General features: G+C 39.5%; 1 protein-coding gene across 1 annotated transcript in view; it reads right to left on the bottom strand.

Annotated features, from left to right (window-relative positions):
- The window catches only part of PRDM14 (PR/SET domain 14), a 55193-nt gene that overhangs the window by 3759 nt on the left and 26432 nt on the right, over positions 1-25002 (bottom strand). Inside the window, exon 6 of the mRNA XM_044066262.1 lies at positions 15324-15425. Coding sequence (XP_043922197.1) covers positions 15324-15425 — 102 coding nt within the window. The remainder of the gene's footprint in view (positions 1-15323; positions 15426-25002) is intronic.

The raw sequence follows: 25002 nt of genomic DNA, 5'->3' as shown, positions 1-25002 counted from the left end.
TTATTCCTTCGTGTAGGGTGTTAGTGTCTTGGAGGGATTCTGTTACTGCTACTAGTTTGCAGTCATCTGTAAACATGTTCAGCCAGAGGCCTTTGACATTGTCTTTGAATTCCAAGATGTAAGTGTCAAAATGGAGCAGGCCTGACACAGAGCCTTGAAGGACTCCACCAGTGACCACCCACTTTCTGTAGGTGGTCTCCCCTATACTAACTTCGTGGATCTTATCTGAGAGCTAGCTGGCTATCCAGCATGTAACATTGGGGTCAATGCCTAATTCTATGAGTTTGTTTACAAAGCCCCAGTGGAGTATTGTATCAAATGCCTTAGCCAGGTCAAAGTAGGCAGCATGCACCATTTTGCCCATATCCTTTCCCTTGGTGACATTTTCAAAGGAGTCCACCAGGTTGTATAGACATGATCTGCCTTTCACAAAGCCAAACTGGGTTGGATCCGGTGTCTGAAAGTTTCTATGTCATTATTAATCATATCCATGATAATTCTTTTTAGGTTTTGCATATGAGAGTAGTTAGATTTATGGGTTTGTAGTTCCCAGGGTCCATTAATGGACTGCCCTAGTACAGATGGGTGACGGTTACAGTCCTTCATTCACATGACAAAAATCATTTCTGGAGGCTATGGTTAAATACTGACTCCAGAGGTCCAGAAAGGTCATGCTTCAGGCTATTTAGGAGGCACTGAAACCAAAATAAAGTGGTGCAATAGTGCTCAAATAAAACACTGGAACCAAAAAAGAGCACTAAACATTGCGAGTCCTCAGACTTCAGTTTATTACAAAATGTTAAGCGCTTTCATCAATGCCAGTTGACTTCCTCAGAACACTCCAAAAATATAAAAACTTGGTTTAAATAATACATACCCAAAGGTAATTGGTTAGATATTCCACCAATAATTTGATGAGAATAACCCCAATTCATGAATATTAAATACAGTTCATGAATATTAAATATACCATTTTATAAAAACACTAAAACACATAATTTATACATTTATGTAATCACATCTATTTTACAAAAATGTTCTTCATAGTATGGAATTTATTTATTATATCATAGTGTATTACCTAAACAAAAAAACCTTAGGAAAACCTTTTTATATAACTTAAACCTGCCCTGCTTTTTCTCTTAATATTGGCAGGATTGTTAAGTGGTCGTTTAGCTCTGGAAAAAAGTTGGCAGCCAATCTTAGTTGCCATAATAGTTCCTTTTTGCTGAGAACATTTTGCCAATCTCCCCCTCTTGCTTCAATATATACAATATCAAGAATAGCAAATTTAAAACCACAACAGTTAGCACATTGTAGACTGTGTTTAAATAAGGCATTCACTTCCTTATTTTTTATATCATAGAGATGTTCGTAAATCCTGGTTTTAAACAGTCTCTCAGTTTTTCCGACATAAAAAGATGTACAGGTATTACACCTAGCAATGTACACCAGTTTACTTGAAAAACAGTTGCCCTTTCTCAAAAACACAGTATTTTTATTTTTATTAGCTAGGGAAATAGAGCTTTGCTGTAAAATACAGGGACAATAGGGGCATCTACCACAAGGTCTACTCCCATTGGAATTTCCCTGTTCACCTTTGGTAAAAATTATTCTTTCCAAAACTGACTTTAAATTAGGTCCTATTCTAGTGGAAAACATAGGTTTCTCACCTAATGCCTGAAAAACTTCAGGATTAGTTTTAAAAATACTCCAGTTTTTATTAAGTATCTCTTTAACTCCATGATACAAAGGGCTATATTGCACAACACAGGCCTGCTGAAAATCAATTTTACTCTCACTATTAAAGCCTTCACTAGCACTATTAATTTTATTGAGTCCTTTTCCTAAAAGCGGTGTATACCTTTTACCCCACTCATCCAACACCCCTTTTAAAATAGTATCAATAAATTCACCAGGGTACCTCTTTCTAAGAACATATCCTTTAAGTGTATGAACTCATTAGTTACATCCTCCTTTAAGGATGTCATCATGGCTACCCTGATGGCCTGACCTTTAATAATACTTTTCTTTTGAAAAAGGGGGTGATGACTATGGAAATGCAAATAACTATTACAAAAAGTGTTTTTGCGATACACTCTAGAAACAAATTTCTCGTGATCCTTTAATATCTTTGCAGCCAAATAGTTAATTTCCTGTTCATGATAATCAAAAGTGAATTTCAAAAAAAAAATTGTAGTTTCATTCAGGTATTGGATAAAAGACAGAATAGACTCTGGGGTTCCTTTCCATAAAATAAAAATGTCATCCAAAAACCTGCTGTAAAAAAAAATGTTAGAAAAAAAACTCACTTTTGAAAACATACTCTCTTTCCCATCCTAGCAAGACTAAATTCGCATAAACAGGGGCACAAGCGGCCCCCATACCACACCTTTTACCTGTTGGAAATACTCTCCCTCAAAATAAAGGTAATTATTTTCCAAAATAAGACTCATTAATTCACATATTAAATTAATCTCATCAGATGGTAGATGGGAACAGGTGAAGAACACTTCTTCAAAAAAAGCTAAACTGTCTTGCTTAGGGATACAGGAAAACAAATCTTGGACATCTGTCGTAAGAAAAATACAATCAGGACACTATAAATCACTTTTTAATTGACCAAATGAGATGTACCTTCTACTACGTGCTTCACCTTTTTATCTATATATACAGCTAAATTGTGTATTTTGGAACCCCCAGCTGCCACAATCGGCCTAAAAGATGTTTTTTTAATGCTCTTGTGCACTTTCGGAATACCGAAAATGACAGGAATTTTGGGATGCAAATTCAGAAGGAATTCATAATCTTCTTTGGAAATCCTCTGGTCCATGACATATTCATACAAAAAATTATCCACCCTTTGGTAGGAGATATACATTTCATTCTTGGAACACTGGGAATAATTTTCAACATTAAACAAAACAGACTGCATGGTATTAGTATAATCTTCTGAATTGCACAATATAATACCTCCACCTTTATCCGGAGTCATAATACGTATACTTCTATCTTCTCTCAAATCTTTTAATAAACATCTTTCCTTATTATTAAGGTTGGAAAACACTCTCCTTTTCTCACCCCACATTTTATACATATCTTCTTTGACAACTTTCTCAAAAATAGCTATCAAAGGATGAAGAGGAGGATTAAAATCACTGCTCTTTCTGAGTATATTTGTAGTATTGTTAGCTAGTTTATTACCATCTTTATTTTGAAACTTCAATTTTAAATTCAACTTTCTTAAATAAAGCTGTACATCCACTAATACTTCTGCTATATCTGGAATTTTAGTGGGTACAAATTTAAACCCCTTGGAAAACAAGGTGAAAAACTCATCAGAAATAGTCCTGTCAGTATAATTGTAAATATTGAAACCATTGAAACTATGTCGTATATTACCAACTCGGTCCTTAGAATCTGGGACTAATGTTTCTACCATCTGGGAATCCCTTCTGTTGTTGAACTACCTTGCTGTAGGTACTGTGCATCTCCTGCTTCTGACTGGCTATTCTTTCTGAGCGTCTTGGCAGTGGAAAATCTTGATACTCAGAAAAATTCTCCCTCCCTCTCTTCCTCAATAGAATATTCACCCTCATCTAACAACTCCAATTCTGGATTGTCCCTGTTACCCTCACCATGATAAGATGAAGGTTCATGGGTATCCGTTGTGGCATCACTAAAAACCAAGTTGTTAATAGGGTACACTTTGTATTGCTTATATTGTTTGCAATCTCTATCTAGCTTTACAACTTTCTTGTTAAAAATATTGTCACATTTTTTTCTCCACCCTATTAATGACTTTATAATAAAATCCTTCATACTGTGAGAACAATACATTATTTAAAATCTTGTCATTTAAATCATCGACTTCCTTTTGAAGTCTCTTTTCCATCTGTTCATAATAAAACACACTCTTAGTCAACAGTTCAAACCCCCATTTATCAAACAAGTTTGTGAAATCTTCAATAATATCAGAATCATAATGCAACCCAAAGGGAAATTTGAACACTTTTAACCCCTGTGGTACCACTTTCATCCTTAAACATTCGTTAAGGTAACAAATCTCCATTTGGCACATTTTGAACTTAAATATTTTTTTCTCAAAGGAATAAAGCATATCCTTTAAGGACCTAAGACTAAAAGCACAATTGTCCTTATTATTAGGTATCTCTGTTACTTGCTTAGGTCCATGAAAAAAATGCTTCTTGACTAAAGTGCTGTATTGCTTTTTAACTTCATTCGTAGAAAAACTTCCATTATTGTGGACAGTTCTTTGACAAGTACAATAAGATACATTAAGCCCACACTGTTGTACATTTTTCCCCCCACATTTGTTGTTATTAAAAGTAACTGTCCCAGTCTCAATGGTTTGAACCACAGTACCTGTTTTGGCATTCTCACATTGGCGTGGTTGTTCGGATATATCATCAGAAATAACGTCCACGCCGTTGCCAAAATAAACAGCACAGTTCTTTTTAAAGGTACTCCTAGGATTGTTAGAAGCAACAATACAGACAGAATGAGCTGCGTTAAGGTCGTTACAGAGAGAACGCTGTTTAGGTTCACCATGGTGGACCTGAACTGTCGTAGTGACGTCACCATGCTTCTTCAAACTACAGGAAGAGAAATTGGAACTACAACTGGATTCTTCATTGCCGGAACAAACATTTCCCCTCATTAGTCCATTGTTCACACTAGAGAACCCAAGGTCATAACTATGTTGTTGGGAAAGTAGTTCGATAAGGTGAGTGAGTTCACCCTTCAACTCAGCCACATCTTTTTTTATTTCCAAAAGTTCAGCTTGTTGCCCAGAATCAAGTATGGGTGAAAAGTTCAAAGCTTCTGAAGACTCCATAACAACCAAGCACCACAAAAATGACAATGAAACCAAAATAAAGTTGTACAATAGTGCTCAAATAAAACATTGGAACCAAAAAAGAGCACTAAACATTGCGAGTCCTCAGTCTTCAGTTTATTACAAAATATTAAGCGCTTTCGTCAATGCCAGTTGACTTCCTCAGAACACTCCAGAAATATAAAAACTTGGTTTAAATAATACATACCCAATGGTAATTGGTTAAATATTCCACCAATAATTTTTAAAATATTTAGAAGGCATCTTGGGATATTATTGGGGACCATCAATAGGTTCATAGGTACATAGGTTGGTACTAGGCTATCGGCCCTAGAGCCTATACAAGCCTAGCCATAAAAATTCCCTGGCTATTTCTTCCCACTCTATTTACTTCCCTGGACCCCTGTCTGGCAGGGCAACTGACGTGATCCCTGGGGTGAATTTCCTTTCTCCCATCCAAGCGTCAAGGTTCCTTTTGAAGAGGGCCAAAGAGGCGCTCTGCTTGACATGTATGGGCAGTCTATTTCAGAGTCTGGGGAGTCTCTGGGTCAGGAACCTATCCCTCCAGCATGTTTTGTTTATTGTGATGACAAGGTTTAGATCCCTGGAGCGTGTGGCTCTGAGGGATTGTGATTTCTTTAAGTGTAGCATGTCTAGCAGCTCTGGGTTTTACATGGCCTTGTATGTTAAGCAGAGATTGCCTCTAAGTAGACAATATGCAACAGAGTATAGCTGGAGGTTTTTAAGGTGGTCAGCATAGGGCATCTGCTGTAGGCCTGTGATTCTTTTAGTGAGGTATTTCTGTGGCCTTTCCAGTTGTTGCAGGTGTCTTGAGAGGTACATACCAAATGGGGCATTGTATTCTATAATGGGTCTAATGAGGGATGAGTACAGTAGGAAAATGGCCTCCTTTCTTTCTAGATGAAAAGCCCTTAGTGATGAGGTGTTCCACATAGAAGTCTTTCCTGACTGTTGTGGCGATGTGGTTATCGAAGGTGAGACCATTATCCACCTGTGTCCCTAAGTCTCTTATCACACTTTCAGTGTTTTGTGTACTGCCACCTATGTGGAAATCCATGGGTACATGTTTTTTCCCAAAGGGGATAACTATACATTCCTTGGCACTGAGCTTGACCCCATGGCTCTGGCACCAAGCATCTGTTTCTGTAAGGCCCTTTTGCAGAGTATCCACATCATTTGGAGATTCAGTAATGGCTCCCAGTTTGCAGTCATCTGCGAACTTTGTTAGCCAGAGTCCCTTAGTATTGGCCTGTACTTTAGAGAAGTAGATGCCAAACAAGAGTGGTCCCAGGACTGAACCCTGAGGTACTCCACTTGTCACTTGTCTGGAGCTGGATTTGGAATCGGCTACTTTTACAGTGTGGGTTCTGTCAGTAAGCCAGTTGGCAACCCATCGAGTGATGTAGGGATTAATGCCCAGCTTAGTAAGTTTATCTATGATTCCAGAGGGGGGATGGTGTCAAAGGCCTTGGCAAGGTCCAGATAGGCTGTGTGGACCACCTTACTCTCGTCCACGGCTCTGGAGACTGATTCAAAGAAGTCAATCAGGATCAGTAGACAAGATCAGCCCTTCATGAACCCAAATTGGGTGGGGTCCAGTGTTTGAAGGTTGCCAATGTCTTTGTTTATAAGTTCCATGATAATACGTTCCATGGCCTTGCAGATCAGGCTCATCAGACTGATGGGGCGGTAGTTCCCGGGATCCAAGGTGGACCCCCCCTTGTGGAGTGGGATAACTGTAGCTGTGCACCACTCAGTGGGCACAAAGCCTGAGGTGAGGCTATGATTAAACATGACACTTAGGTGAGGTGCCAGTTCATTTTGTAGTTCATGTAGTACACAGCCCAGGATGTCATCTGGTCCCATGGATGCTATATTCTTAACTTTGGAGAGTGTGTTTTCTACCTGTGTGGCCATTATTACCGGAATTTGGCAATCATCTGGTATTGAGATGGGCCATTTAGGGGGTGAGAGGGGGGTGAAGTTGGCACTGAATCGATCTGCCAGGATATTGGCAATATCCTTGGGATCAGTAAATTTAATGCCATTCTGTTGCAGCTCAGAGCAGATCTGAGCATTGCCATTTAGATTCTTGACATAGTTATAGAATGACTTGTGGTTGTCTTTGGAATCTTTGGCAATTTTATTTTCGTAACTAGCTTTGGAGGATTTTATGAGGGATCTCAGCTTCTTACTGAGGCTGGTAAGGGAGTTTTTTGCATCCTGGGATTTTCCTCTTTTCTGCAACAGTTTCTTCCTTCTGTTGTAAAGTTTGTTTATGGCAGAGGACCACCAGATCGGCTTCATTTTTTTGGAGGAGAGCATCTTGGTTCTATTTGGGATGGCACAATTCATGCATGAGTGGATGTGCTTGTACAGTGCCTTAGTGTAGGACTCAGCAGTTGAACTTTCAGTTCCCATCTGCATGGGTGTCATGAAGTTTGTCACTTCTGACTTGAGTAGGATGAAGTTGGCTCTGGAGAAGTTTTTTATGGAGGTTTCCTTACTGGGAGGTAGGGGTGGGATGTGGATGTTAAGGGTGATTAGCTTATGATCTGACCTGACCAATGAGGGGGTGACCATAGGTGTGGAGCATCATTCACTTAAATTTAAATGCAGTGTTCTTAGCCTTAGAGCGCACATTTAGGACAAGCTCCTAGTGATAGTTGGGGGGTGGGTTATGTTTGATGGTATTATTTGGGGGGCCTGGGGGAGAGGGGATAAAATTGGAACTGAATTTGTCGGCCAACAGATTTGCTGTAGCTTCCAGCTCCATGTAACTGTCTCCCTTAACAATCAGTTCTGTGCACTGTTGTGCACCACCTTTGAGGGTTTTGAACATAGCTACAGAAAAAGCCTTGTGGTTGTCCTTGGTCTGGGAGGCTGTCTTTACCTCAGAATTGGCTTTGGTGGACTTTTGTTTAGTCTAATGAAAGAGTTTTTATCCTGCCGGGTACTGCACTTTCTAATTTTAGCTATGCCTTTTTTCTTTTGTTGTACAATCTGATTATGTTTGGATTCCACCAAAGTGGTTTGATTTTGAGTTTGTTCTGGGCTTGTTTCTGGTGGGTATAGTTGTCGCTATGCATCTATTAACATGATTGTACAGTTGTGTGCAGGCAGCTGCATTCCCTGGGTTTAGAGTTTTGTCAGGTAATTGCTTAATAAAAGGTAGTTTGCCTTAGAGTAGTTTCTGATTGTTACAGGTTTTATTGTGGTCACAGCATTGATTTTTATTTCAAAGGAGGTTGCTATATGGTCTGACCTAACCAGAGAGGACACTACATGGTGGGGGGTGGGCTGTAGTATTCTTCCATATTTGTGAGTACCGGAACCAGTATGTTTGCACCAATAGTGGGCAAATGGACTAACTGATCCAAGGTGTTTGTATTTACAACGTCCATGATTCTCTGGGCCTGCAAGTTTGGGGCCATGTAGGATTCCCAGTTTAAGAGCGGTAGTTAAAGTCCAACATGAATATGGTATTGGGTTGAATGGTAAGTATGAGCTACAGGATTCATGGGTTATAGAGGGTGATCTGCAGTATACAAAGATATGATTTGTTACTAACTATGATAATTTGGACATGGATAAGCCCCTGCCTGTGCAATACTTGGTCTAAATGTGTGGAAGGCACCGTATCCCTGCACTGCTGGAGAACTCTCTGCAGCTTTAAACCATGCCTGAGTAACTGCACAGATGTCTGCATTCTCCAAGGTGAGGAGAGCTTGGAGGGAGTGGAGTTTCTTGTTTAGGCTCCTAGCATTGAGCAGTAACACCTTTAGATTCACTTGGGTTGATTTTGTTAAGCTGGAAGGTTTGTCCATTTCGCATTGCCTAAAAAAGGCAATATGGGGAAGGACAATGTTTTAGCCAATATTCAAAAGCCTAGCAGGGACAGGTGCAGACCATCTTTAGCAAAGCAGCGTGGTCTATTGACCATATCCTCCCATGCTGATTAATACTATACCCCCTTTGAATGACACCAGAAGGTACACCAATTATTAAAGTCAATCATCTTCTGTTCATATAGTGGCATTCATCCTGGTGAAGGTAAAGTAATGCTCGATGCTAGGCCCATACCAGCTTGACATAGTCAAACAGCTCCATATCTCTTTTCATAGTGCACAGGGAGATGCATCTCAAGTCATTTACACCCATATGGACTATGACTGTGTCAAACTGGTAGTTGTAGTCCAATCACCTGAATGTGTGAGTGACCTGGTGGTTACTGGACCCTGATAGGCAACTGATCACAATTTTCTCCTTGTTCCACCTGGTGAGTGGGGCATCAGTATGTCTCACAATGGAGTCTCCTAAGACTAAAGTATTGGGTAGTGTGTTGTCTTGCCTTATGGGCTTTGTTGCTAAGGCTCCATGGGGTGTTGTTGTATCTATGGCGTTGGGTGTTGTTTCAGTAGAGTGCTTTTGGGTTTGGTGAGGATAACTAATGCAGACTGAGCATCTGAGAGGTCTTTGGGGTTTAGGAAGACTGTTGTTTAGGGTCATGGGATTCACAGACTTTTTTTTTAGGACTAATCAAATTTATAGAAAGGAATAGTATAAAAAACTACTAACTTAACTCTGAAAATTATATAAAATACAACACGGAGAATAGATAGAGATTATGTGGCGTTTCCTTATTTTTAATACCATTTTTAAACACACACACACACACACACACACATATATATATACATATATATATATATATATATATATATATATATATATATATATACATACATATATATATATATATATATATATATATACACACACACAGTCCTCCTACAAGTGCAGCCAAGATCAAACATAGTCAAACACCTTCCAGTGGAGGAGTCAGTGTCCTCAAACCAGAGCAACTATGTTCATTTCTATTATATCTTAATGCAATAGGCTAACACTTACAAAATAGAGGCTTTAGCGATTATAAATCATCCAGACAATCGTTTAACCTTTATAATATTCACAGCACTTCATTCATAAAAATGAAAAGTACGTTGTACCATACTGTGGACTGCCGAGACCTATGGCTGTGAATAGCAGTAGTTCATGGCTGCATAACAGAAATAGTATACCACCATGCATCTGGTGCACTATGTCTGTGAATCCTAGGGCCCATGTATAAGGTTTCTTAATAAGAGTATCCTCCCTCACCTTCCATTAGCAGTACTTTGTGTCTGCTCTCACTACCATTTGCTGGTCCAGCTACCTTTATTCTTATATTCCGGTAAAATTAAATCCTACAAACTAAAATCAATACTTAGAATATTGTATTACTTTCATCACCTGTATCTCCCTGAAAAAATCTAGTATAGTTTCCCACAACATTTCTTATCATTATATTGTGATATTCATACTTGCACAGTCATTCCCTTCAAGACTGTAATTATCTAGTTTGGTCAAGAGACTATGGATTGAAATCATCTATACCAATGTTCATTGTTTATGGAATAAATTACCCCCGGTTTATAGTCTAACAAACCAGACATCCAAGCTATAACTGAGGCTTGCCTTAAAAAACAAAATGAAGGTGAATAATTTACATGCTCTGGATATAACTTTTCCTGGCAAGGCAGGCTACATGAAGGTGCAGAAGGTAAAGTTATATTCTATACTGGCACACTAGAATGCTTTAGAAGTACTACACAGTTAATTGCAATCTATATCGAGGATTCTGTTTTCATTATAGTCAAACTCAGTAAAGATAAATGTGTTAGCCTAGGCTAAATATGTGTGCCCCCCACATGCCCCAGAAACCACTGCTGAAGACAACATCTCATGGGTAATAAAGGTACATTTTGAGTTGATCATGACAACAAACTTATTTTAATTGAAGTAAAACAGCTGATAGCTTCACCCATCCTTCAGTCCAGCTACTGATACAATCCAGCTTAATCAGTGCTCCTACAATGACTCATGAAATCACCTGATGTGAGAGTATCCTTGACTGTTTACTTGTATCTAACCCCATCAACACCAAAATAGCTGGTTTAATGGCTAATTCATGAAATGATTACTACCCATTCTGCGGTATCTGGTTCACTATTAGGATTAAGCATCAGCATTACTGCAACTTTTCTTGTAATGCCATGAATTTTACTTACCCAGTCTAGTCAGATTTTTTACTTAGGAAAGTTATTATCAATAATCTGGAATTTCATCAAATAACTAAACACAGGTGCCTTAGGCACTGACCACCTTCCTCCAGAATAGATAAAGACTGCATCTTAGACTACTTAGTACCCAACTCCCGTACTAGTAAGACTGTCAGTAAAATAATCCTATGTTCAAATACTATGGAAATAATCGATTGCAGTCCCCCTTCACAAAGGTAGATCGAACTGTCTAATTAAAGGTGTATTAGCCTGTCCCCCACTTGCAAAATGCTTTCAGACATTGCATCCATAGACAGCTCATTGCACATGCAGAGTCCAATAAAATAATTTCCAAAACACAACAAGGCTTCTGCCCTGGCCATGGCACAGAAACAGCTCTACTCATATTCACAGACTTTTGTTCTTGGCCATAAGGGCAAAGGAAATGCAATACAGAATAACCAATCAAGTGGCATGGTTTTGAAAATGGGAGGAAATGAAGGAAAACTGGAGGACCTGGAGAAAGGTCACATAAACGTGGAGGCAACAAGCAAACTCCAGATGTTCTGCATGTCTTCCCTGAGTATTACAAATGTCTTCCCTCTCCAAAAAAATTATCTGTTTGATTGACAAACCTAAAGGGACAATATACATATATATATATATATATTGCACTTACTCTTGCCCCTGTGTCCCAGGTCACGGCTGAAAAGGGTCCATGACACTGTCAGTAAATAACCCATCTTAAACTGAGTTTTTTACTCATCATAGTTCATAAACTGGTTCAAAGCTGTCTAAACAAAGGGCCAGATTCTAAAAGGTCTTCTTTCAGCATAAGTGGTCACTTACACTGAGAGCAGTCTGAGACCAGATCTTTTGGAATCTGGCCCCCATTCTAAGCCTGTTGATAGACAGACCTTCCACTGAAGTAAGTCACTTACACTGGAATCTGGGACTTGCACTGAGAACAATTCTTTTGAAATCTGGCCAAAAGATTTCCAGGCAGTTCAGTGTATTGAAGCTACCTCACAATTTAAGCCAATCATTTCTGGAGTAAGCCCACTCCTGTTCACAATGTTCATCAACAGTGGGTCGCATCACTGTGGACAGGACAAAAAGAGTGCAATGCATGCCTCTGCTCAGCTCCCTCCATTGTTAAAGAAACCAGCCATCTTCAAGTTAGCTTTACACGGACATAGAACTGGACAGATGCATCTGCCCTGCTCTTGAATGCTAAGAAATCAAAAATTATGCTTTTCCTAACTAATATCATTGATATCACCTTCAGTCATAAAATCTGGACAAAAGACTGTGTGTTGAAGATCACACATGATCAGGCTCTGCTGGAACTTCCTTACTCTTCAGTCATAGCTATGGAGTAAGTGTAATGTCTAATCAGGCCAATGTCAGTGGCTCAACCAATAACACACTATCCTTTGATGCCTGTAGGATCAGAAAGCTGTGGGTTCTGTTCCTACACCATCTATCCATCCTAACCCCTTTTTACCACTTTGCACATGGGGTCAGGGTGTCACTTCAACAGTGACAATTCTCGAGCCAAGTGGCTAGCCCTGCCTCAGTAGTTTATCTTAGTTTATTCATACCACTCACTCACATACACACTCACACCTACAGTCAATTTAGAGTGTTTAATCCACCTACTGCATGTCTTTGGAATGTGGGAGGAAACCAGAGCACCCAGAGGAAACCCACACGGCCCGAGGGAGGAGATGCAGACTCCGCACAGAAGGCACCCCAGCTGAGAATCTAACCAGAGAACCTCTTGCTGTGAGGTGACAATGCTAACCTCTGCACCACCCGCTCCTGCACCAGATTCTTAGATTAATTTTTCAGATACTGACACTGTAGGCCAGTAAAAGGGGGCTGCTGCACTCTTGGTGTTGGTCTTTGGATGAAATGTAAACTGAAGTCCTGTCTGCCCGAGTTCAGCTAGAGGTCAATGATTCCACCACATTTATAAAAAGAGTTAAGTAAATTTTCCTAGTGTCCTGACCAAGCTTCTCCTAGTCAGTATAAATAGCACCTCTGGTCTCCTGTGGAAATAAATAAAGCTAAAGAATGTGTCAGTACTTTGCTTATGATCAAAATCAACAGTCAAACTCCAAATAAGGTAAAAATGAGGAGTAGATGAACAGCAAATTGCTGTCTTTATTAGAGGTAAGATGCCCAAAGATGGCAAGTACATTCATGCTATCTTTCAGATTTCATCAGCCATCATTCATAAGCCTTGTTAGAAGCAGCATTTTCAGACTTGTTATCACTACTCACTGTTGCTACATCTAGAAACAACATATTTTCCAGAATTCAGCACCCGGATGAAGGGATGATGAACAAAACAGGAGGTCTGGGCATAGTAGGACACTGGGGGATGCATGGCATGCAGGACTTGTACTGTGTTTCAAAGCCAAAAGTGTGAATGGCTGAAGTGTGAGCCGAAAAGTACAATTTTTTTAGTGGGAGGAACAAACCTTACCTCCGAATGGTGAATATTCAGAGGTAATAACAGTTAAGTAGAGGATTTACTTCAAGAAATTCAGTTAAGCCATTAACAGTTTAAGAATAAAATGTAAATCCAAGCACTCAGAGAGATAGACCGACAACCCATTAAAATTCAGTAGGCACACAGAATCCATTTGTATCGCAGCATATACGATACTGGGTAAATAGTACAATATATACAATTATAATTGTACTGGGGTTCCTTCCTCTTAATAAATCCTTAGGACAGTCTGGCTTAGAATTTACATTGTTGTTTGGTGTCCTGGAATTCATAGATTAGCAGAGAAGTTGTACAGGATACTGAAAAGATTTATACAATATTCCTGGAACTGTAGGGCCTTAGTTAAAAAGAAAGACTAAGGTAAACTAATTTTTATTCCTATATTAAAGGAGAGCTAGTTGTTGTGTCTTTCGGCTTTTCCCGGTTAGGGGTCGCCACAGCGGAACTCCGGTCTGCTAATGATTGGCAGTAGATTTTTACATGCTGAGTTGCCAGCCCTGATGCACAACCTTCAACGAAGGTACGCCCATTCACACATATCTCCACACAGAAGACGCTCTAGCTGAGAATCGAACAGGACAACGTCTTACTGTGAGGCAACAACGCTACCTCAGCACCACCGCCGCAATATTATAGGAGAGCTAGTGTGAGTGTGAATTTTCTAATGGGCTTTATAGCCTTTAAGGACAAGCATTTACTTGAATGCTTACAGTTAAATAGTTAATAGACTCACTAATACTAGGGATTAACAGGTTAACCATGGACCTGGTTTATATACTGGAGAGCCAAATAAAACAACAAAAGAAATGAACAGTTTTAGGAAGTGTGCTTTTCTTATGGAATGGTTTACTGTAAAGTCAGAAGGAAACAGTCAATGTCATTAAACTGTAACACATAAGAAAAAGAGAAGAAACATCAGCTTAGGAGCCCTAGCTTTTCATTTACAAGATCACCATGGAAACTAGTCATGTGATCTTAATATTGCAATACTTCTACACAATTACTAAACAATGAGCTAAAGAATAAACAAAAATATTAACTTTTTTTTCAGTGACAACTCAGTTACATTGGGTTGTTGCCCACTGTTAAATAGCATCATCTTACAAAATGCCATGCACACTTGTGACATTGCTATCATGGAGGCAGTGCTTTGCCCTCCTTTCATTTGCTTCGTGATGTTTCTCCCCATACTGTATTTGAGCAGGTGGCAGAAATCCTAATGTCAGTGCCCACCTTCATACCAACAATTACCAAAATTACCAAAAATATTACTGTAAAACAAGGCAGTGGAAGAGATCAGCCATAGTACTCTATCAAGCTCTACATTTATCGGGAGAGAAATACTATAATCCCATTCTTCATTAAGAACCCTAATTCTGAATCCAAACAGCAATTACTGCCCTCTCACTGTCCACTGACCTGCTGCTTGTCTCTGTACAGTGCATTCAAAGTACAACAGGCACACCCTAAGGATCAGTACATTTCTGATGGGTTACAAATAATACCATCTGCATAACAGAAGCACGTGACACCAACTAAAAAATGCCAAACTCAAGAAATGCATGAAATTGTTTTACTGTTTATGCTTAGTTACCACTGCAATGGAAATCTTAAACCTCAGATTTCCAAGAATAGGAGTGCACATCTGGGCTTTGAAAGGAATAATGGATCTCTTGCAAGTCTCTAAAGGGCCACCCATCTATTGACAGACAGTGAACACATCATAGTACTAAATGCACCATGAAATCCATCATCAGTTATAAATCAACAGCTATCCATCTAGCAAACTGCTGGGTTTCCAAGACATTTTCTTTTGATTTACCTTATTACAGTAAACGCATTTGTAAGGCCTCTCTCCTGAGTGCACTCGCATGTGTTTATTCAGACTGGAAGACTGAGAGAAGCTCTTTCCACAGAGTGAGCACTGGAGAAGAAAAAGGATTAACGGCTTCATTAAAACTATAATACTGAGCAATCAGGCAAATGTTCTGTGTTGACAGCCACATACAATAAAATACAGTTTGCTTATATTAACAAGTACTTAAATATATTTTTATCATATTTACTACAAAATATAATTTGCAGTTTTTGCTTCAAGTACTTTTCAAAATGAAACACATTAAGCAGAATTGCAAACCTACTCATAAGGCACTACTCAAACGCTGAGAAATATGGAACTGGAGACTTTTCACACATATTTGAGAATGTGTAGTAACGGTCAAGAGTTTTACTCTTGTCCTGGAAAAAATATGATACTGTCATTTCTGGTGTTACAAATTCACATAAAAGCAAGACAAACCTTTAGTTTCGTAAGTATTAAGTCTTTCTCTTGGTTGCCAGATAGAATGGCAAAAAAATGTTAAAATAAGATTTATTTTTCAAGTTGGCCCGATACCAAAAATCAACATGGTGTACCTCCCACCTCCCAATTCTAAACTATTTGGCCTTTATGCAAATTCTGAATTCATACTCTGAGTGGTGCTAGGAAACATATGTGTGGCAAAAGTAAGTCACAAAACTGAAGAACTGTCATGTGCAGACCTTAAGTCCAAACAGAATTCACCTCAATTGTCATTGCCAAAAGACTTGACAGCAATATGATTGCTATAATTTTCTGGATGGCGTAGATTTTTTTTTTAATTTTGGAATTTAATCAGTGGCATCATAACATATAGCAAGTATTTGCTAATAACAAAATGTTCTAATATCTGTACTTGTTAAAGTCATTTGTCATGGCAAGTTGGTATAGTAGTTAAGGTTGCCAGCTGTACCTCCTTTAGGCACAGGGTTGACTCGCTCAGTTCTTTGCTTATTGTGTGATCTTAAGCAAGTCACTTAGCCAAAAATTGCTCCTAGGTCACCCCAGAAATAGACTGTGTGTCCAATGGACCTACCTGGTTAACAAAGTTTATAGCAAAAAGCATATTGAGCAGTGCCTGTTAAGTGAGAAAAGTTACATTCATAACATTTTGTGACAGAACAGCTAAAGTAAAATGTTGAAACCAGAACATTAAGAAGTATTTTTCATTGTCAAGGCTTGTTTGCAGCATGTAGTATTATTCAGTACTGCTGTCTAGTCAGGGTTCAAAAAACTTTTAGTTCAACAAACTGAAATGGCAGGTGTCACATTTGTAAGCTGTTAGAAGGAAAGCATGTCATAAGGACTCACTGAAAATATTAAACATGCAAAAATGAAAAAATAAATAAAATGCATTAATACATTTTAACATTATTGGTGACCTGTAATATTTTTGCTCTTGATTTTCAATGCTTTTTTTTATTGCCATACCACCTTAGCAAATACCAGGAAAGCCATGTCTTAACTTTGTAAAGGATTTTGCCCAGGAAATGCAAATCCATTCAGATAAAATGTTAGTTGCTGACATTTTATAAGTTGGTCTAAAAAGTTAGGGATGAAAGCTATCAGAGTTAAGAGGCTAGGTTACCAAGTTAAGCACAAGGTAGACATATTTTTCAGAATTGTTACTACAGCATTAAGTATATTTCATTCTAAATACTCTTGCTGCACAGTTGTCGACACTTTTATATTTTCTGCTAGTGATTACTTTGCGTAATACTGAATCTCCTTTTGACACAGAAAATTTCATTTTAACTCCGATTTTAGAAATGACAACTATCTCATTCTGGAAGTGGATGTAAGAATAGATATGCCATAAACATTTAAAGTTAGTGAGGTTATATTTACTATATTTAATCCAGGCTCACACCTTTGGTGATTTTTTGTAATTTCGCCTCATATTTACAAAATGCCAATCTTGTAACTCTACCTAATCATGAATTACTACAATAGTGGAGGGCTGATCAGTTAACAATTTTGCAGTTTTACTCTGGGATTTTCAGTACAGAACTGAAATTAATGTGGCTATTACAAGTGCTCATATGCTAGTAGTTTGTGACACACAATTGCTCACTGTTACTTGCTCAAAAAAAGCAAGTGCTCGAACTCCTACTAGCTTGATCTCCCAAAGCTATATAGCCCTTCCAACATCTAACCCTATAAAATTGTACAGACCTACCAGAATCCTAGTACAAACCCTAAAACTCCCACCCAGTTCCCAACCCGAGTCATGCTCCTTCACCCCAAAACTCCCACCCCAACCATAAATTCCCCAATCACTCCCTAACTCAGTGTGACGGGTCTATATCAGAACATTGAAGTATTAAAACTTTGAATGTTCTAATATCGAACACTATTCAGTGAACGCTAAGAATAGCGAAGCTGCAGAACAGTGAATTCTTTCCTCGGGAAAGAATTTGGTTGGCCATTTCTGTGGCTTCGCTATTCTTAGCGCTGTGGTGGAAAGTTACGGGTTGGGCTCAGGTAAGTGTGCGATTCTTTGTATGTTAGAGTTAGGGGCGGGTTAAGTGAGTTAGGGTTAGGGCGCGGGTTAGGCGTGTGTGCGATAGTGACAGACTTTAGGGTTAGGGGTGGTTTAAGTGAGTTAGGGTTAGGGCAAGAGTTAGGTGAGTGTGCGATAGTGACGGACCTTAGGGTTAGGGTTTGGGTTAAGGTAAGTGAGTAGATAGTAGTGTATGTTTAGTTTAGTGTAGCATTAGATGTAGGAATTTAAGTGTATGTGTGTGGTTGCTGTTTGTTTGATGTGCTTGTGTTGTGTGTATGTGTTTCGAGAAGCAAATTTTTTCCATGGGAAAAAATTTGCTGTTCAGAATGTTCGATATTTTCATGTTTAGATGTTTTGGGGCTGGTGAAATAGCGTTTGCTATTTTCATCTTTCAATAACGTGATATAAATGCCAGTGTGCCACCCAACCATAGCCCATAAGGCATAACAACGTATCCAACACTCTAGTCATAGGTGACTCTATAGTCAGGCACACTGATGTTCCACTCACCAGGCTAAACAAGGAGAAAGTTACTGTCAGCTGCCTGTCAGGTGCCAGGATCCACCGCATAACACATGCACTCAGTTCACTCCACAACAAGTACAAATATGACTCTGTCATTGTCCATGTTGGTGTGAATGACCTGAGATGTACCTCCCTGGACTACATGAAAAGAGACATGGAGGAGCTATGACCCTACCCCTGAGTAGCATCCTGCCATCACCCAGAATGATACCACAGTACAAGGACAAAATGATTGACTTCAACAATTGGCTAAGCTTCTGGTGTCATTCTATGGGGATCCAGTATCTGTCTGCCTGAGATGACATGATCGACAAACCACGATGCTTTGCCAGAGATGGCCTGCACCTGTAGCCCTTGGGATTCTGGATACTGGCTAAGGCTCTTGCCACCCCTATAGTGCCTTTTTTTAGGCAAGATTCAAATGACAAATAACAGGTACAAGCAAGCAAAATCTGAGGCTAATACTACTTAATGCTAGAAGTCTAAACCTCAAAATACACTCACTCGAGGCACTCCTTAAAATGGAGAACATCAACATCTTTGCAGTGACAGAGACCTGGTTCAAGGCTCCAGAGAGCACCCCTGCATTACCAGGCTATAATTCATACCACACCTTTCGGCCACCTAACCTGGACCAAAGCACTAAAGGTGGAAGTGTGTCCATATTCGTTAAGGATATCCACACCTCCAGACTAGTTGCTCAGCATAATGCATCCAAGATTATCCAAGTCCAACTAACTCTGAGCAAGACCACAATCCAAATTGTAGCTTGCTACAAATCCCCCACCATGCCCCAGGATTCCCACTCCTCATTTCTTGATACACTGGAAAATATTAGGGTGCAACCTAACACCCTAATAATGGGCGATTTCAACTACCCCACCATTAACTGGAAAAACTACTCATGTACCAACTCTTGTGCTCAACATTTTCTGGAATTCATAAATTCCAACGCCTTGGATCAACTTATCCACACCCCTACCAGGGGCAGCAATATCCTAGACCTGGTCATTACCAACATGGGCAACCAGTGTTCCACACCAGAGGTCAATTCCTCGTTGGTCATATCCGACCACAAGCAAATCACCCTAGACATCCACATCCCACCCCCACCCCACCCCCTTTAGGGAAACCACCATAAAAAATTTCTCCAAAGTCAACTTCATGCTTCTTAAGACAGAAGTGGCAAACATCACGGCACCCATGCTGACAGCAATAGAGGTACGACTGCTGAATCCTATACAATTGCACTTTATAAGCAGTTACACGAGTGCATGGATCATGCAATCCCTAACAAAACCAAGATGCTAAAAAAGGAAGCCAATCTGGTGATCCCCTGCTATAAACAAACTCTACAACAGAAGAAAGAACCTGTTGCAAAAAAGAGTAAAATCCCATGATTGAAGGAACTCCATGGTCAGCCTCAGTAAGAAGCTGAGATCTCTCATAAAATCCTCCAAAGCTAGTTACAAAAACAAAATTGCCACTGATTCTAAAGACAACCACAAAGCATTCTATAGCTATGTGAAGAATCTCAATGGCAACACTCAGATCTGCTCTGAGTTACAGTACAATATCACTAAATATACAGAACCGACTGATATTGCCAGCATCCTGGCAGATAGGTTCAGTGCTAACTTTACCCCTCTCTCATCCCCTAAAGGCCCATCTCTATACCGGAAGAATGCAAAGTTCCTGTAATCACGGCTGCATAGGCAAAAAACACACTCTCCAAAGCCAAGAACCTAGCATCCATGGGACCTGACAACATCCCAAGCTGTGTTCTACATGAGCTACAGAACAAACTGGCACCACACCTAAGTACCATGTTCAATCATAGACTCACCTCAGGCTTTGTGCCCACTGAATGGTGCACAGCAACAGTTATCCCACTCCACAAAGGGGAGCCACCACGGACCCCAGGAACTACCGCCCTATTAGCCTGATGAGCCTGATCTGCAAGGCTATGGAACGTATCATCATGGAACTTATAAACAATGACATTGGTAATATCCATACTCTGGAGCCTAACCAGTTTGGGTTTGTAAAAGGCAGATCATGTCTCCTAAACCTGATAGACTTCTTTGAAGCGGTCACCAAAGCCGTAGATGAGGGTAAGGTGGTTCACACAGCCTATCTAGATCTCACCAAGGCTTTTGACACCATCCCCCACTCTGGAATTATGGATAAACTCATTAATCTAGGTATAAATCCCTATGTCACAAGATGGGTTGCCAACTGACTCACTGACAGAACCCACACTGTGAAAGTAGCAGACTCTAAATCCAACTTCAGACCAGTGACAAGTGGTGTACCGCAGGGTTCAGTCCTAGGTCCTCTCCTGTTTGGCATCTACTTCTCTGAAGTACAGGCTAACACAGAAGGTCTTTGTCTAACAAAGTTCACAGATGACTGCAAACTAGGAGCCATAATCAAAACTCCTAATGATGTGGACATCCTACAAAAGGGCCTCACTGAGACAGATGCTTGGTGTCAAAGCCATGGCCTCAAGCTCAATGCCAAAAAGTGCATTGTCATCCCTTTTGGTAAAAACTCTGTACCCATGAACTACCACATAGGCGGTAGTCTACTTAGTACCAAAAGTGTAATAAGAGACCTTGGGACACAGGTGGACAGTAGTCTCTCCTTTGATAATCACATCTCCACAGTAGTCAGGAAATCTTTCTACATGGTACATCTCATCCAAGAAAAAAGAGGCCATTGTTCCACTCTACTCATCACTCATTAGACCCATTATAGAGTACAATGCCCCTTTTGGTATGTACCTCACAAGACATCTACAACAACTGGAAAGGCCACAGAAATACCTCACAAAGAGGATTACTGGCCTCAAACAGATGCCCTATGCAGACCGTCTGTAAAAACTCCAGCTTTACTCTGTCGCATATCGCCTACTCAGAGGCGATCTCTGCCTAATATACAAAGCTATGTCAAACCCAGAGCTGTTGGACATGCTCCACATAAAATAATCCCAATCCCTCCGAGCTACACGCTCTAGGGACCTAAACCTTGTCACCACAATAAACAGAACATGCAGGAGGGATAGATTCCTGTCCCAGAGACTTCCTGTACTCTGGAACAAACTACCTATCTATATCAAATAAAGCTCCTCATTAGCACTCTTCAAGAAAAATCTTGATGATTGGATGGGAGATAGGAAATTTACCCCAGGGATCACTTCTGTGGCTCTGCTTGACAGGGGCTCAGGAAAATGATTTTCTTGGGTGGCAAAAGCCAGGGTACCATTTGGCTAGGCTTATATAGGCCCTAGGGCCAATAGCCTAATACCTACCTGTGAACCCTAAATCTCCCTCCTGCTCTCTCCTGACAGCTCCTGCTCTTATGTTGCTCTAATTCAAATAATGTGTTCATGTAAGTCATGGAACCTGCATGCCCAAACCATATTCGAGTTTGAATGCAAGCCTACACAAGCTACAAGATGCACAAGGCCCTAAGCTTGAGACAATGATTTATGGGTGCTTGGGACTCAAGTGCTTGTAGCAGATCCACAATTAACACTATCATGGTTTACAAGGCAAGACCTCATGTATGTCACTTTTTAAAATGCGGACAATGGATATTAGGCTGTGGACAAGTTATGGCATTAAGTAAAGGATGAGCAGAAATAAAATAGACCAAAAACGTCCAATAGAAATTCACTAAATTACTTACATTAGTTCAAGGACGGATCACAGAAAGTGAAGATATGCTCATAGCAAGGAAGCTATAATAGACTTCCAGTTCTACATGCTAAGTATGGACTGGGATAGAAGTGTATATGGTGGTATGTCTGTAGTTTAATTATGTTTTGTTAATTTCATTTACTAATTTGTTTACTGGGTAACCCCACTAGACAGAGACCTCTTTTAAGGGAAGATCCAATAGCAATGGAATGTTTCTTTGTTTTTTATACAGAATACTTCCCAGTGTTCCTACTATGGGACTTATCTCTGCTGGAATGGGTCTTCTATAAATATATGGACTCAAATGCAGGTCCAACTGTTGTTACTGAGTGAGCAGTGAGGGAAGCTGATACTTAATTTAGTAACACCACATTTGATGTTTATTGGCTAGAAAGGAAGTTTGCATTTCAAGTAGAGGATACTTGACAATTTAGTACCTATCAGTATCCTGAACTGAGAAAATGGGCATTCGGGAATTAAATACCCCTAATATTATGGCATACTGCATTTGGGTGGGGTAGGAAGTACACAGTGGCTGACGTTTTGATAATAATAATACTGATAATAATAATAATAATAATAATAATAATAACTTATGCCAGTGATGGGAGAAGCCCTGTGAAGCAAGTGTGTCCCTCCATTGTGCTCTATGTATCTGCTGGTGAAGATTTAGGCCCTTGATTTTAGTGTTTGCTAAGCAGTTAGACTTGTGGATATATAGACAGTCAAGGACAACAGGTCTGCTAATAGCACAGTAGGCACTTCTCTCATTGTTTGATATGTCAAATGAAGTACATCTCAAAGGGGACATTCTACTCTGTAATTGAGCTAATCAGTGCTGAATACAAGGGAACAAGGACATCTTTAACTCTGGATGATAATATCCGCAGCTATTAGTTGTAAAATAATTTGCTGACTACAGCTGAAGCATGATGGTCAAGGAAGAAGGAACTGTCAATGCAGGCCCATGACTACTATTTCCTTTAGTAGTGGAATTTCATCCATACTACATGTTGAAGGTAGGAGTTGCTTGACTATCCATACTACCTGTTGAAGGTACGAGCTGCTTGACCATCCATACTACATGTTGAATGTAGCAGCTGCTTGACCATCCATACTACATATTGAAGGTGGGAGCTGCTTGACCATCCATGCTACATGCTGAAGATAGGAGCTGCTTGACTGTGTATTACCGAGGGTAAGTTCTTCCTCCAGGGTACAGATGTCAGAGGGTATCTTGACAATAATACCCAGTTTGCAGTCATCTGCAGACTTAGTTAACCTGTGCCCAGTTCTCAGTTTGGAAATCTAACAAGGAAATTCTGAAAAGAAGGGATTCTAATACAGAGCCCTAGGGAACTCTTCTAGTTACCTTCATACTTTCATCTTAAGTACCTGCCACACAAACTATGCGAGTTCTGCCTTGTGGCCAGTTTTCTATCATCTTACCACATAAGGATCTAATTTAAAGCATGTAGCTTACTTACAGTGCCTATACATGGTGTGATATCAGATATTTTGGCCAGGTCAAGATATGCCGTGGGAGCTCCATGACCACTCTCAATAGCCTCCGTGACTCTCTCAAAGAAGTTCACTAAATTTAATAAGCAAGATTTCCCTTTGAAGAAACCAAACTATTGACAGTCTACCCTAATGAGATATCTGATATCATAATTGATGAGATCAGTTAGGATACATTCCACAGCTTTGCCGATCAGGCTTGTAAGTCCGATGGGTCGATAATTACCGGAGCATGTGGTTGAGCCATACTTACAGAGGGGCATCACCACTCATGTGCACCATAATTCATGTGCAAATCCTGTGGCTAAGCTTATTATAAACAATTTGAGATGAGACTCAGTTAGAGCATGTTCAGCACTATTTATTAAACATCCAGATATGTTCTAGGGTCCCATGGAGGAAGCATTTTTGTTGTTTAATAGTACTTTCAGAACATGTTGCTTGGTGATAATAGAGGGGAATAATAGATTCTAGGATATGTGGCTTTTGAGTAGATGTTTCTGGGGTGAAGTTTGCACTAAACTTGTTTGCTATTATATTCGCAATGTTTATTGGATCTTAATGGCATACTGCCCAAAGGTGTGAAACGACCTTTTGTGTTTTTGTATAAAAAAAGTGCTTGCATGCATCAATTTGGCAAAAAATAATTATTAGTTGTTTTTTTTTGTTTTGTTTTTTTGCCATGCTGTTAATTGAACAATCTGACAATTACATAACTAATTTACAATTAACCTACCTATGCTAATCCAGCATAATTAGACCTGGAACCCAAAGTGATGTAAGCACTGCCTACTGACCCATGAATATTCATGCAGTAAACACAACTTGATACATTTTGTCTTCCATATTCAGAAGCAAACCTTTAAACTTTATATTTTTCTAAAGGTTGCAAAATCCGCTTCGCTTTTCTTACAATAAAGTTATGCATGTGAACACTTTTTTGTTTGAAAATAAAAGTTTGTTTTGATCCTTTAAACATGATCTTTAATTGGCAGTTCTATTTAGAATTATGTCTGAGCATTGTTGGATATTGCTTAGTTTTCTACTGTAGCTAAAAGACTTATATTTACCCTTATCTTAAGAAGCTAGCCAAAGTAGCATTTTTTAGTTCCTTAGTAATACGTTTTATACTATCCTTGTTATAAGGCTGCATAATTTATGATGTTATTTTTCAATTCTTGTAAAGTTGTAAAGTTTATTCATGTTGGTAGACTACTAGTGAGTTTGTCTTTGAATTTCCCACAGTACTTTGCTCTGATTGGGACTGCTAATTCTATTGCATTTGGCTATGTAGACATAGAACCCCTTTAAAAGTTGACTGCTGCATCAGTATCTGAGCTGGTGCTGTCACAGGTGACTTGTGAGATTTCATCATATAATTGCATGA

The sequence above is a fragment of the Protopterus annectens genome, chromosome 3.part1 (assembly GCF_019279795.1).
Source record: "Protopterus annectens isolate FY-2018-M chromosome 3.part1, PAN1.0, whole genome shotgun sequence".
NCBI classification, from domain to species: domain Eukaryota; kingdom Metazoa; phylum Chordata; order Ceratodontiformes; family Protopteridae; genus Protopterus; species Protopterus annectens.
The sequence above is the reverse complement of the archived record's forward strand: the minus strand, read 5'-3'. Positions and strand labels throughout refer to the sequence as shown.